The 13,687-nt window shown below is 48.7% G+C and overlaps 1 protein-coding gene across 2 annotated transcripts in view; it reads left to right on the forward strand.

Annotated features, from left to right (window-relative positions):
* The window catches only part of Grid1 (glutamate ionotropic receptor delta type subunit 1), a 721,704-nt gene that overhangs the window by 135,194 nt on the left and 572,823 nt on the right, over positions 1 to 13,687 (forward strand). For both annotated transcript variants that reach the window (XM_015995614.3, XM_006976687.4), the window contains exon 3: positions 3,812 to 4,096. In XM_015995614.3, the coding sequence (XP_015851100.1) occupies positions 3,812 to 4,096 (285 nt within the window). The remainder of the gene's footprint in view (positions 1 to 3,811; positions 4,097 to 13,687) is intronic.

The raw sequence follows: 13,687 nt of genomic DNA on the forward strand, positions 1-13,687 counted from the left end.
GGGAGCTGGGCAGATGGGTGCTAAGCCAGGGGTGACTGATGGCTTGTGGGAAGGGTGCGGGAGATGGAGTTCCTGGACCATTAAGCCCTTCACTGTTCAATTTATTTGAAAAGATTTTAATGCAATGTCTTAGTATTGAAGAGACAATGAATCAAAGAACAATCCATTCACCATCATGGTGCCTTAGCCATTTGTGTGTCTTGCCTTATTCGAAGGCATGCTTTTATCACACTGTAATCAGCGTGCAGTTTTGTGTCTAATTTTTTTCTCTTGACTATGGTGTCTCAGAAGCATTCCAAACATGTCTTTGGCCATATGGAAATGGACTGGTACTTTACCTTAGTCTGGCCCCATCACTCGATGCTTGTGTGGCTTCTCATTTTATTATCTGGGAATCAGAAGCAAAAGTCTGTTTCCTAAATGGCTATAATGAGAACAACATGGCTCCACATGTATCAAATACTCAGCAGAGTCTGGCTCAGAGGGAATTCTCACATGGTAGTCCTTCTTCCTCCATGCTTTCCTGCTTATCCATTATTGGAGGACTCTTTTTGCTTCTTAAAAGTCAAGTACCTATTCATGGCATGAAATTTTGGCAAAATATAGGAAAATAAAAAAAAAAAAAGAAAAGCACTCCCAAATTGCCTTTACTTTGAACATTTTGCCTTTTTTCCCTTCTGATCTTTCTTTCATGTGTATTGAATTTTACTTAATGGATATTGTAAAATACATAATATATGTATTTTCGTGTGATTTTCATGTACCTTTTTATGACAAGTACTTCCCCATAGTACTGTGGTATTTGGTGCATGGCTGTAAAGGCCATGTGTGATGTCAGCGCATAGCACTTCCATAACCACACACCGATTTGCATCTTTCTGAGAGTTGGCAGTGTTCTCCTGGGACCACTGAGTGTCGTCTTCTGCCTTAGGATCTATCACTGTCCCTGTGGTCTGGATAGGTGCCCAGAGAGGACTGAGGACCACAGAGCATGAAAACGTCAGATCCACAGTCTCCTAGCACAAATCTTTATGAACTGCCATGCTTCGCCCTCTGTGTGTGCTTGGGATGTGTGTGTGTGTGTGTGTGTGTGTGTGTGTGTGTGTGTGTGTGTGTGTGTGAATGGTGAGTGTGGCAGAGGTCACTCTTGTCCTCCTTGAGCTTGAGGGTCTCTAGGAGGGTCAGGTGGCTCTAGAGGCAATGTGCAGTGCCGTGGCAGGGAGATTTTGTGTGGGGATCTTGGGAGAAGGCCTTGGCCAGCCTGGGAAGGTTGACTCAGTCCTGAAGCAAGAATGAGCCTGAAGTTGAGTTCCAGAGCTGAGGGGGCGGTGCAATCTAGAATGTAGAGAGAGAATGAAGAACACGAAGTGCAGGCGTGGTGTGCCTTCAGGGCTTCCCCCAGGTAGGCATGTGTGTGTGTATGTGTCACACGCATGTGTGTGAGTGCATGTAGAGGCAAGCGGTCAACATCAGATGTGGCTTCTGTCACTGAGGACGTGTCTCTCACTGAGCCTGGAGCTTCACTGACTTATCTAGTGTGGCTGCTCAGAAGGCCACAGGGTTCCTCCTGTCTCTGCCTGTCTGGTGCTGGTATTGTGGGTGTGCACCACTGTGCTGGCTTTTAAAAAATTGGATTTTTATTTTTTTGAGATTATGATATGATCGCATCATTTCAACTTTCTCTTTCCTTTTTCCAAATCCTCTCATATACACGCCCCCTTGCTCTCTTTCAAACTCATGGCTTCCTTTTTCATTCGTGGTTGTTACACATGTGTGTTTGTGTGTGTTTCCAAACACACCAAACAACCTGATAAGTCTGTACAATGTTATTTGTATGTATGTGTTTTCAGGGCTGACCATTTGGTATTGGCTAACAAATTGGTGTGCTCTCCCGGAGGAAGACTCTTTCTCAGCATCCCTTAGTTGCCTGTAGTTTTGCAACAGATAGAGACGATTTCAGAAAACCACAGCCAATCAAAACACAGAGCTGTGGAGCCCAGTTCCAACTGACAGGTCTTCTACATAACTCCCGCACCTAAGGTTTAGGAATCATTTTGAAAGAAGGGATGGAACACTTGTAAGAGCCGGAGAAACAGGGAGTTTGCTTTGAGATTGTGGCTCCTAGGAATGTTAGAAGCTACACTCATCAAGTCTCACCAACATGACTGCCTGAACATAAGCTGAACAAGGACTATACCAATAGATATGTTCACATGGATGGAGCAGGAAGCTCAAAGAACTACAGGCAACTAAGGAATGCGTTGTCTTTTGTATGTGGGTGCTGGGCACCAGAACTAAGGTCCTCATGAGTGTGTGGCAAGGACTTTACACACTGAGCCACCTCCCTAGTCCTCACTGATGTCTTTAAACAGGCACAATGCAATTGCATTTCTGTGAAGCCAGGATGGAGGGGCAGAACATTGGGGTGGCTATGAGATCCTTGAGAGAGACCTCATGCCCTTGGTTTACCCAACTCCAGCCCTTGGCATGGGAAGTGGAGGAATCACTGGGCATTGGGGCCTGAGTTATCATCTATGATGTTCCCCAGTGTGTAGGGCAAAGCCATAGTTTGGGCGCAGCTGCCGTTGGTGCCAGCCAGTGAAGGGGACACCCCCTCCTCACATATTTTCCAGCCTTCCTTCCACTTGGGGTGAGCTCTCTTGTTTTCACCTCCTTCTCAGCCCTGTCTGAAGCATTACATAAACGCCAGGGCTCCCACGAAGGAACTGCATTGTCAACGTTGTTCAAAGCCTACTGCGTGCAGCAGATGGCTGGCTGCCATTCACAGGCTGTGTTTTGAGACCGCATCTGCTTTCCCACATTCCCGCCATCACACAAAGCATTCATAAGACATGCTGGCTTCCAAACTGGTTCAGGGAGTTGGGGTGTGGGGAGTAGGATCTCTCTACCTGCTCTGATGTCCCTAAAAGGTGTGAGCTTGTGGCTAACGGTGGTGCCGCTTGTAGTCACTGGGTGTCTTCGAAAGTCCAGGCTCCTGAGTGTGTTAGTCCTAGGAAGGGCTATTGTAATCTCCGTCTCTTTTCTCCTCTGTGCCCTTGGTAACTGCCTGAAATATGGGTGCATCTTCCTTTGTGATTGTCAAGTGGCATTTGAACAACCCTGGGCTTCTGGAGCCAACCACTTCATCTGGGATTTGATCCAGTATTCTTATGATAGGACTCAAGTGGACTTGGCCTGGAGACTGAGACTCCTGCCCACTTCCTTTCCCTATTCAGGGTCCTCTGGGGTAAGTACATGTCTTCCTGACATCATGATGTCATCCAGGTCTTACAGATTCAAACACTTCATTCAGTTCAGGCAACAATCGCAGAGCACAGATTGTATTCTCTGCCATGACAAAGGACATAAAGATTCCCCAGCATGAGTCCTTGGCTCCTCCCCAGCGTTTTGGCTACTGGCCCCAAGGTGAGAAACGGTGTCTAATTGAGAGTTCTGTTTAGCGAGTTCGGGAGATTTGGGTTGGATTCCCTGCTGTACCGCCCTCCTTTGACTAGTCCGGGGCGAATGATCCTGCCACTTCTGACCCTCTTTCCTTCTTTATCTGTTAAATGGGCCTGAGCTGGATAGCCGGATGTTTCACCAAGGTTCTCAGTATTCATAGTGACTTACGGTTGTCAGCAGCAGCTAAGGAGAGCTGCTGGCCTGTCTGGGAGCTGGCCTGCCTGGGGCAGGCTCTTGGTCTGTGTGGGGAGACATCTCAGGGCCACAGGCACGAGCTGCTGGGTGGAGCTGTGGGAACGACGCCCGTGCCCCGTGCTGATTTCTCCCTGTCTTTTTCCTCTCTTTCCAGCCTGTGACCTCATGACCCAGGGAATTTTGGCCTTGGTCACATCCACAGGCTGTGCATCTGCCAACGCCCTGCAGTCCCTCACAGACGCCATGCACATCCCACACCTCTTTGTCCAGCGCAACCCTGGGGGTTCACCACGTACTGCCTGCCACCTGAACCCTAGCCCCGATGGCGAGGCCTACACACTGGCTTCGAGACCACCTGTCCGTCTCAATGATGTCATGCTCAGGCTGGTGACGGAACTGCGCTGGCAGAAGTTCGTCATGTTCTATGACAGCGAGTATGGTGAGTCCGGGGTGGGGGGTGGGGCCGAGGCTCGGTTTCAGGGACAGCCGGGGGCTGATAGCCTTAATACCGGAGGCTTCAACCGTGGGACCCGGCACTGGGGTGCTGTCAGGGTGTAGATCCATGTTGGTGGTCTGGGCTGAGTTTCCTCGGAGTGGTAGGGCCCAACCTTGAGCTTCGTGAATCAGAGAAGAGCTGCAAAAACAGATCTGTATGTAGATAGGCACTAAAGTTGCCTAGCAACATCACCTTATCATGACAGCTGAAGTTTGAATCATCTTAGAATTTTCAATAAAATATTAATAAACTGCTGGCAGGGATCTGAAGAGCTGCATACAGGCAGTGGTCGAGGCTGCCTGCCTGGGCCTTCTTGGCATCTTCTCCTCTGAAGGGTACCCTCCTGCTGGATGGTGGTCCAGACTTGGCTTTTTATTTACATCCACTATGGTCTGCCCTGTTTCAGGGTCTTGGGCCAGGGCAAAGAGCAGAAGGAGGCATTCCTTAGCTGGTGGGCCTGGGGACACTGTATGGCTGTGTGTGGCTTCCTGGAAGACCTCTTCTGAGGAAGTCAGCATAATTTACTTGTTAGGAAACTACAAAAGTGGCCTTCGGAGAAACCGCTTCCTGTTTGCGGAAAGCTTCTCTGTAAACACATCAGTTTGAGTCCTGAGATTAAAATGGTTTCCGTGATTTGTGCTTCAGAAAGGTTTTATTTGGAGATCGTTGACAGTCACGTGCCGTTATGAGAACTAATGCGGAAGGAGCTCACGTGCCCTTCGCTCAGGCTTCCCGAGTTTAGCCCCGGGCTTAGCTGTAGCACAGCATCCTAACCAGGATTTGACCCCGGCCCAGCCTGCCGGCTCTTCCCAGCTTACCAGTCTCTGTGTATGTGTCCAGTCCAGGCTGCTGCTGCGGGTATGGAGTCATGTCTGCAGTTTTATCTTACATGCATGTTTGTGTGATTAGTAGCCAGGATCCAAAGTGGGTCTCTTAAGGACCCCTATGCTACACCTTTATAGCCACAATGACCCCATTACCTGTTCAAAGTTGATGGGCACTTGTGAGGCTTGGAAACCCCCTCAGCTGAGGTTCTGATGGAGCTATGCAACCCTTTAAAGTCCAGCTTTGTCTCCTAGTGAAGTAATCCCTTTGCTGGGAATGTAACTAAGAAAGAAATCAGCATATGTTTGCATTTGCCTAAATGCTTTGCTTCCCTAAGTCTGGGATGCTGTCTTCGGCGCTTGGACAAATAAACTGGAGCCTTCCAGGAAGAGCTGAAAGAGCAAACAGTTGCTGTGTTGAAATAAAAATGTGCTGCTGGTGGGGACAGGGGTGGCTCGAGGCTCCAGGGACTTCGCTGGCATGCCCAGGAACTGGCCTTTCCTTCTGACATTTGCTCAGCCTCAGGTCCCATGGGAGCAGCTGGAGACCTTGGAACAGCACTGAGGTGTCCCAAGGCGTCTCTGAGAAATCAAGCCTTACCCCAGGAACCAAACCTTGGAGTCCTCCTGTTGATGCCGAGCCCTGTGGGAGGTGTGGGCACCACCAGGGTGGGGGCATGTTCTAGTCTAGTATGCGCAGGTCCTTTCGATTCTGCCCCTCTCGGGTGCCATCATTCCTCTTGTCTCTGGCCTGCATAGACCATTCTCCTGGGGGCCTTTGGAGGCAGCTTGAGGAGCCACAGCTGCAGGGGGGTGGGGGGACAGGGACGGGGGTGGGGGCACCGAAGGCCAGCTCTCTAGCCCGCTCACTGTCTGGCCTTCTGGGATTCCTGAAGCCTGAGTGGTGCCTGGAGGCACTTTCCCAGACCCTGTCTTGTCTTCTCATACTTCTCACTTCCATGTAGGTCCCATAGCCAGTGTTCCAGGAACGATGTCTTCCTCCACGCCGGTTCAGCGGAGCTGGCATCTTAGTCATGTGCTCACCCGTCCATCCTCAGTCCATTTGGCCTAGCCTGCCACTCGTGGGGACTTGTCTCTGATGTCCACTGGACTCCCATAGAGGTGGTCATGCCCAGAAGAGCAGGCCGTTTGCTTTTCTTCTCACTGTAGTTCAGCCCTGTGCCTGGGACGATGTGAAGGGCAAATTCATGGATGAATCTGACATGAGAGTGTACAATAATTTTTGAAAAAGACAAAGGAGAGATGTGAGGAAAGACGAGGGTGCTGGTGGTCTGACATCTGATGTAGGATGGGGTAGGGAGCTAGAAAGAATGATTCATCTTGCAGAAACAGTTCTTGTTCATCTTCCTCATCCCCCCAGCTCTGAACCTGGAACAGTCCCCAAAGTGTGCCTGTCTGTTCTGACATGATGCTCTTCCACCTTTCCTGGAGTTGGCTTTAGTTCTTGGCTAGTCTGCCCTTTATCATTAATTCCACGAAGATGCTGAGTGGATAACAGTTTCCATCAGATGAATCACTGTGTTGAGGATGCAGAGGCTGTATGTGGGCTCAGTAACGCAGAACCATGTTTAGGGTGCTGGGAGGCTTCTATGGTATAGGGAGGGACTGGAAGCCACTTGCTATGTTTGCTGGGTGTGGTGGGGCCTGGAAGTGAGCTGATGAAAGTCCACGCCCAGCCCCAGCAGATGGCGCTGTCCAGGGTCCTGACCCATTTGGCGCCAGTTGCTCTGGAGGTCACAGCTCTTTTATTGTAGCCTGTACAGAACCCTGCTGCTTTTGCTTGCCATGGCCATCGGCCTCTTTATTCAACAACCTTTGAGGCTAGTTTGTGCCTGTAAAAATTTCTGTACCCTGACTCTTGCTGCTTGGCCTGACTATTCCCCTCGTGACCACCCCAGCCTGTTTGCCCACAGGAATCCCACTAGGGGAGCTAGGGCAGATGGCACTCACAGTGCACTCTGCCCTCAGAGTGGCATGTGGTGAATCCCACAGCATCTCGGGCAGTGGGATGTCCATGTGCCATGGTGGATCCATGATGCCAGTGCACCTGCGGTGATGTCATTTCAGATGAGCCCAATTAAAAAGCAAACTGTGTGCAAACGGAAGTGATCCGGGATATAGTGACTTTTCAGCGCTGTTCTGTAAGAATCTTTATGTATATTATTTCATTTATGTTCCATTTTACCACAGAAGGCTCGGGGGATGCTGTTTGGTGTTAAGGCCCATGCACTTAGCAAGGCACCATCCCATTTCTTGCTAGGTTTTAGCTTTCTTTTCTGGTGCCCAGCCAGTCAGAGTCATTGCCAAGCTGGAAGTGTGGCTTAGAATGGACCCAGCGTGCCTGAGGGGGCAGCTCCTCCTTTAGTGCTCGCCCCATAAGACCCTTCCTTTGGGGGGTGAGGATTGATTCTTCCCCATTCCCTCTCCGTCTCCCTGTAACCTCGTGAATGTCTTCCCCTGGTAGGACCCGAGGATTGGCCGTTTTCATCAAGTGTGAGATCAGAGCAGGAAAGTCCTGAGAGAATTTGACAGGAAGGCCCGCTACAGTTTGGATGTCGAGCATCCCCTGAATGTCCGTATGTTAAAGACTTGGTCCCGGAGGGGTGATGTTGGGAGGTCCTAGAGGGAAGACCTGAGGCCATGGGGCATGTCCCTGAGGGAGATTCTGTTTCCTCACTGTGACGTGAGTGGTGTTTCCTATCCTGTACTCCTACCATGACCGCTGTACTTCCAGAGACTCAAAGCACTGAGGCCATCTGATCTTGAGCTTAACTGTCCAGGATGACGAGTCAAAACAAACCTTTCTTTTACATGGGGATTGCCCCAGGTACTTCACTATGATGATAGAAGTGTGACTAATACTGGATGAGAGAGGAGTTTGCATGTATTTGGTTTACAAAATATGAGAGGTGCCATTTGGTACAATTCCATGGAAAACACGCGTGTGCTTGTTGTGACAGCAAAAGGGAAAATGGAAGGGAAACTGACATTTGGGATAGAAAATCCACAACACTAAAATACCAAAAGTTGGGGTGGAACAGAGCAGAGGACTTTCTGTCTTGATGCTTCAAGCGTTGGTGTGTGTGTGTGTATGTGTGTGCGCACCCGTGCGTGCACGCGTGTGCGTGCGTGCGCTCACACATGCATGTGTACATCATTTGCTGATTCATCTGGTAAATATTCATGGAATCTCTACCACATGACACACATTTTGCCTGTTGCTCATTTCAAATGAAGAAACAGGGCCACTTGGCTCATGTTACCTATAACTGGGCTTGGAAGCCAGGGCCCAGGGTCTTGTTTCTAGCATCTGCAGGGTAGGTGTGCACCAGCTACAGGCCTGGAAGGTTGGGAACTGTGCTTCTGCAGAAGCAAAGCCTCAGGTCTCTGCTGGAGTGGCCACTACATTTCTTTTAAAGTTACCGTGTGTGTGTGTGTGTGTGTGTGTGTGTGTGTGTGTATGCACACATGTGCAGGAGCATGAAGGTATGTGCACACATGTATGCGTATGCATGGCCTGAGATCAACCTCAGATGTTGATCAATCTCAGGAGCCATCCATCTTGTTTTTCGAGACAAGGTCTTTCACTGGGATACAGGCTTTTTTGATTAGGCCACTAGCCAGCCCAAGGATCCTCCCATCTCTTCCCAGGCTTTTTGCATTGGTGTAGTGGATAAAACTCAGTTCCTGTGCGTGTGTAACAAGCACGTTACTGACTGAGCTGCCTTGCCGACCCCTTCAAATCACCCTTTAAAAACTGGAAGTTATACATGATTGCAATGCATATTTCCAACTAAAAATATTAATAATGATCAAAGGAATCCCTGGAATCCGCAATCGGTTAAGAAGTATAAGGGATTCCCATGCCCTCAACTCTGATTGTTTTCTATCCTGTCAGAGTAATGGACTGCTATTTTGATTGTGTGCTAGCCAATCCCTGACTTTACTTGATCACTCTGGATCTGTGATAGATGTTTGGCCAGCCTCTTTGTAAGCCTTGTATATATGTAATAATGCTTCTGTGGCTGCTTTTCTCCTTGTCCACCAGGGCTCTGAGCTCTATCCATTTGATGCAGATATATTAATCATTTTTATTGCCTCACACTATATCTAATTTATCTATCTGATCATTAATGGGCATTTGGGTTATTTCCAGGTTTTGTATTAGAAGCAGTGCTGGTAGGAACATATTCATATTTATCTCTTGGTAGTTTGTGAAGAGTTTTGAGGGTCTATTCTGAGGAGCAGAATCACTGGACTGCTGGATCAATAAATGTTTTATGTTCTCCACATCTACTGAGTCCATCCCTTGTGTCCCTTCCTCTGTACACTGCCTCTTGCCATGTACGAGGCTTCTCTAAGTCCCCAGGCTCATTGACATCTCCTGTTGCCTGTACGTGGAGGATTCTAGTGCAAAGTGTTCTATTACTCTGGTGCTAATTTACATTTTCTGTATACGGTCTTTTCACATCTTCACAGGCTATTTTTGTTTTCTCTTCTATGACATGCTTGCTTGTAACTGTTAATTTTTACGCCGAGCCTTTTCTTCGGTGAGTTAAGTGTGGCAAATACCTTCTGTCAGGTGCTTGTCTTCGTAAACAGAAGGTCTGTATTGTACTGTTGTCAAATGTAGTCATCTTTTTTATGCTCAGCTCTCTTGCCTGTCTTATTTAAGAAGCCCTCCCCTACCCTCGTGTCAAAATGATAGTTTCTTGCTGAAATCTCATTCTCTTCTTGGAAAGACAATATTGTCTCCTTAGCAGGCTGCCTGCCCCCAGGAGGGACCTGGCCTGAGCCATGCTTCTGTGCTGATGTGCGTTCACCTCTCCCTGCAGCCTAACCCAGCATTCCTTCCCAGGCATTGCTAGGACTCAGGACCCACCTAGTTCTTAGTGGTGACTGAGAAAGGTGCACACCCATTTACCACATCCTGCGGCAGGGAGGTTAGTGAGGTCTTCCTGGAGGAGGTGATGTTTAAGCAGGTGCATACAGGACACGTGGAAGGTAGGTAAGCAAGGGGCAGCGGGCCCTGGAGTGAGGGGGAGAGTGTTGCAGGGAGGAGCTGAGCGAGTGAGAGGGCCGGGGGCAGGGGGAGGCAGCAGAGAGGAGGATGGAGTGTGTGCGTGGGTTATAGATTGTGCGTCTAGATTGCAGGCTGTGGCCAGGGATGAAGCTAGGAAGAGATTGAGAGGCCTCATTCACCAGCTACAAATCCTGGGAAAGCCACAGTTCCCAACCTTGCTACCTTTGCAGTGCTCTTGGATTCCTTTTTTTATCCCCAGTATAGACATGTAAGTGCAGATAAAGGAGACAGACATCCTTTAACCCAGAGTGCTCTGGCCCTTCTATTGCTTCTGGTTCAGACTCACTGGTTGCAATCAAAAGGAAGAAAACTATGATGGGTAGGAACTGTAATCCAGCTGAAGACAAACCCCAGGCCCAGAGTCCACACTGAACTTCCCAGTGACCCCAGCTCCTGCTCCTTAGCTGCACACCGAATGACAAGAGGGAGCTTTGTCACAGCAGCCCCACAGTGGTCCTGCCTGGTGGGCTGCGGCTGCCCCATACCATGAAAGCAAAGCTTGGACAAGTGTGCGCACTTGCTCCAGGATGTGCCCAGTGAGTGGCCAGGTCTGATTTCCAAAGTCTGGACACCTGCCTCCGGCAAAGCTGAGGCCAGCACGCCACAGGTGGCGTCTTTGTTAATGCACGAGGACTTGTGTTGTTGGTCACAGCAGAACGGGGCAGCAATCTTAGTGTCCATTTTTAGCCCCCTGGTTAAATATTCTATCATGTGTACATGCAGCGGAACGCAACAGTTTCAAGATGGCAGTCACCTGACAATAGCAAGGTGCAAACCAATAGCGCTAGAGGGTCGCTCGGCAAGCGCAGACTCATTGGCGTGTGCACCTCAGCAGATACACACGGCCTCTGGGAAGAACGCTGTTTTAGTGGCTGGGGACATGCATTTTCACCGAATGCTTTCTTGTTATCTTTTGAATTTTATATATAGTGCAAAAAATAAACGGGGAATTAAAAGTTAAGTATAGATGGCCGCCCCTCCTCCGCTTCCACTTACTGCTCAGGCTGCTTCTCTGAACCCTTAGCTACTGCTTTTGTGGAAGGTAATTGCGGTTTCCATGCCAAAAGGTAAAGCAGGCAGCAGAGTACCTGGCATATGGTAAGTGGTCCGTGTGATGCGTAAGTATGGACCAGGAGTGACGGAGATCAGCACTGTTCTGCCGTAGCAGTGGGGACAGACTCAGGGCTCTCAGGACAGCCTTGGTGCAAAGGACTTGGCTCTTTGTCTCCCTGACTGCAGACAGCCCTTGAGGCTAGCAGTTAGGGGCCTAGGCCCTGGAGCAGTCTGGTTGGTTTTAGTTCCAGGTCTTCATAGCTTTGTGATATTGGGCAAATCACGCAACCTCTCTGATCACCCTACTGGATGCAATCTGCATGCAGGCTTAAATTGCTCATTCAAAGGGCTTAGCCTTGTGTTCTTGTGTGCTGGGGACTCTGTGAGACCCTGTACGCAGGAACCTGACTCACCAGTAGCTGAACTGTGGCCCATGTTACCCTGGCTTTCCAAAGGAGGCATGCCAAGCCTCAAGGGAGCCGTTGAGTTCCTGGCCTGACTTGGTCTGCAGCCTAGAACACAGCTGTATCTCGGTAGTGTTCTTGGTGCTTGGAATTGACAGGGAGAACTCGGAGTCAGCACTGTCATTTATAGTGGACAGTCCCTGCCCCAAGCTGGAGTCAAATCGCATGTTCTCCCAAGTGTCACTCCAGGGCACCAGTGGCTCTGTGGGACACCACATCTCAGTTGGACAGCCAGACTGCCAGTTGCTGGACCTCACCCCTAATGCCCTCCCATAGTAAACTTCCCCAGAAGAAAGAGGATGCCGAGAAGCCATGCAGTTCTAACGGATGCTGCTTGCCAGCAGCGTCTCGGTGCCAGCCCTGGCAGAGCAGACTGGCGGCTTCGAGCGCAGTGGCAAGAGATCTCATGAATAATACCCTCGATCATTACAGCATTAGTTTAAATGGAAGTAATAAATACTTTTTTTTCCCCCAGAAGAAATGAGCAAGTGAGTTTAATTGCTAGGAAACCTACAGAAGAAGTTTGACAGTAACTTTCCCAGGACAAGTGTTTTGTGTTTGTTCCTCAATCTAATTACCAAGCAGCTGCACTTGGCGGTGCGTTAATTGTAGTGTTCGCCAGAAGATACAAGTTCATTAGCTCCGGAGTTTCCTTAGCCTCACGTCAGGTTCCAGAGTGCATCCAGGGGTGTGAGGAGATGGCTGCCGCAAGCCTGGATCCCTAGGGGCCCGTGAGGCTGTGCTGGCTCTTGCGCATGCTCACCATGTATCTAGGTCCTGACGGGGTCTCAGGATCGCGACCTTCTGCATTTTCTCATATACATAGTCGCGTCCCTTAGAGGCACTCTAGATGACTCGCTCACTTGCAAGACCCTCCTCCAGGTCTCCCCCCTGCACAGGAGAAGAAGAGTGTCAGGGCGTGTTAATAAGTGTGAGAAGGGCACCGATGGGATGTATTTCTCAACTATGTTCAATCCACATTGTGCTGTGTGTTGTATCCAGGGTCAGCCATGCCTTCCATGGCTTCCTTCTCATGACCTGAGTAGTGGGTGTTAGAGAACAGCTTGGCCACAGCTTTGTAAACATTTTCCATTCATGACCTCTTTTTGTCTGAGAAATGTATACAGGTATATAAAATAGTCATGCAAATCAAACATTTACTGATAATACACCACAAAGAAATTTATTTTAAAACTGTCTTTTGCTATACATAGATTTTTACCATTTATTAAAGATGAGGCAGATTTGTACACTGATGTAATTGTTGTTACATGAAGAAATATTGACTGAATATTAGATACTATAGGACATAGAATATTTCCAATGCTTTCCAGAGTTCATAAGTGTCTTTGTTTTTCAGTGGTTAATGCTTCTAGAGCCATTGGATATACATGTGGTACAAAATGGCAGAAGTATGTTTATGGGCATTTCAGAAAAGGGGGAATTTTTATCCCAATGCCAAGCCAAAATTCATTTAATGTTTTTAAAAATGAAACTCAAGTCAACTCCAACAGCAGTTTCAAAACCAAATACCCCAATGCTGTTGAATCCAAAGTTATACTCGTTTTTTTTTTTTTATTCTTGCATGCTGAGCAATGAGTGTAGAGGAATGTTGTAAGTCTGGGCTTTCCATCACTGAGCTGTTCATCCCCACAGAGAGAAAACCTCCGTCAGCACAGTCAGAACACTGCAACAAGCTAGAGTAGTCTTGAATCTGGGATGAGGTGTTGAGGTGATGTTCCTTGACATTACACAGGGTAATGGCGTGCACAGTGCAAAGCGTGTGTGTGCTGTGTGTTTGGAACCAAGGCATTAGTGCTACCATGTGACCCATCATGGGAGAGTGCTACAGGAACATCTGGGATGCTTTACATGTTGGATTTTGAGTTAATTTTTGGTTGTGGTGCATCTAAGAATCTTTACTGTTGCCAAGTTTTCTTGTGACCTTATCTAGGATAACAACCCACAGGGCAAGAAGCTGTGCTCTTTGGGTATGTTGGTTAGACCTGTAATCCAAGCCCTGGAGAGATGGTGAAGGGGATCAGGAACTCAAAGACAGCTTCAGCTACATTGCTTGTTTGAGGACAGT

Source organism: Peromyscus maniculatus, chromosome 9 (assembly GCF_049852395.1).
Source record: "Peromyscus maniculatus bairdii isolate BWxNUB_F1_BW_parent chromosome 9, HU_Pman_BW_mat_3.1, whole genome shotgun sequence".
Classification (NCBI taxonomy): Eukaryota; Metazoa; Chordata; class Mammalia; order Rodentia; family Cricetidae; genus Peromyscus; species Peromyscus maniculatus.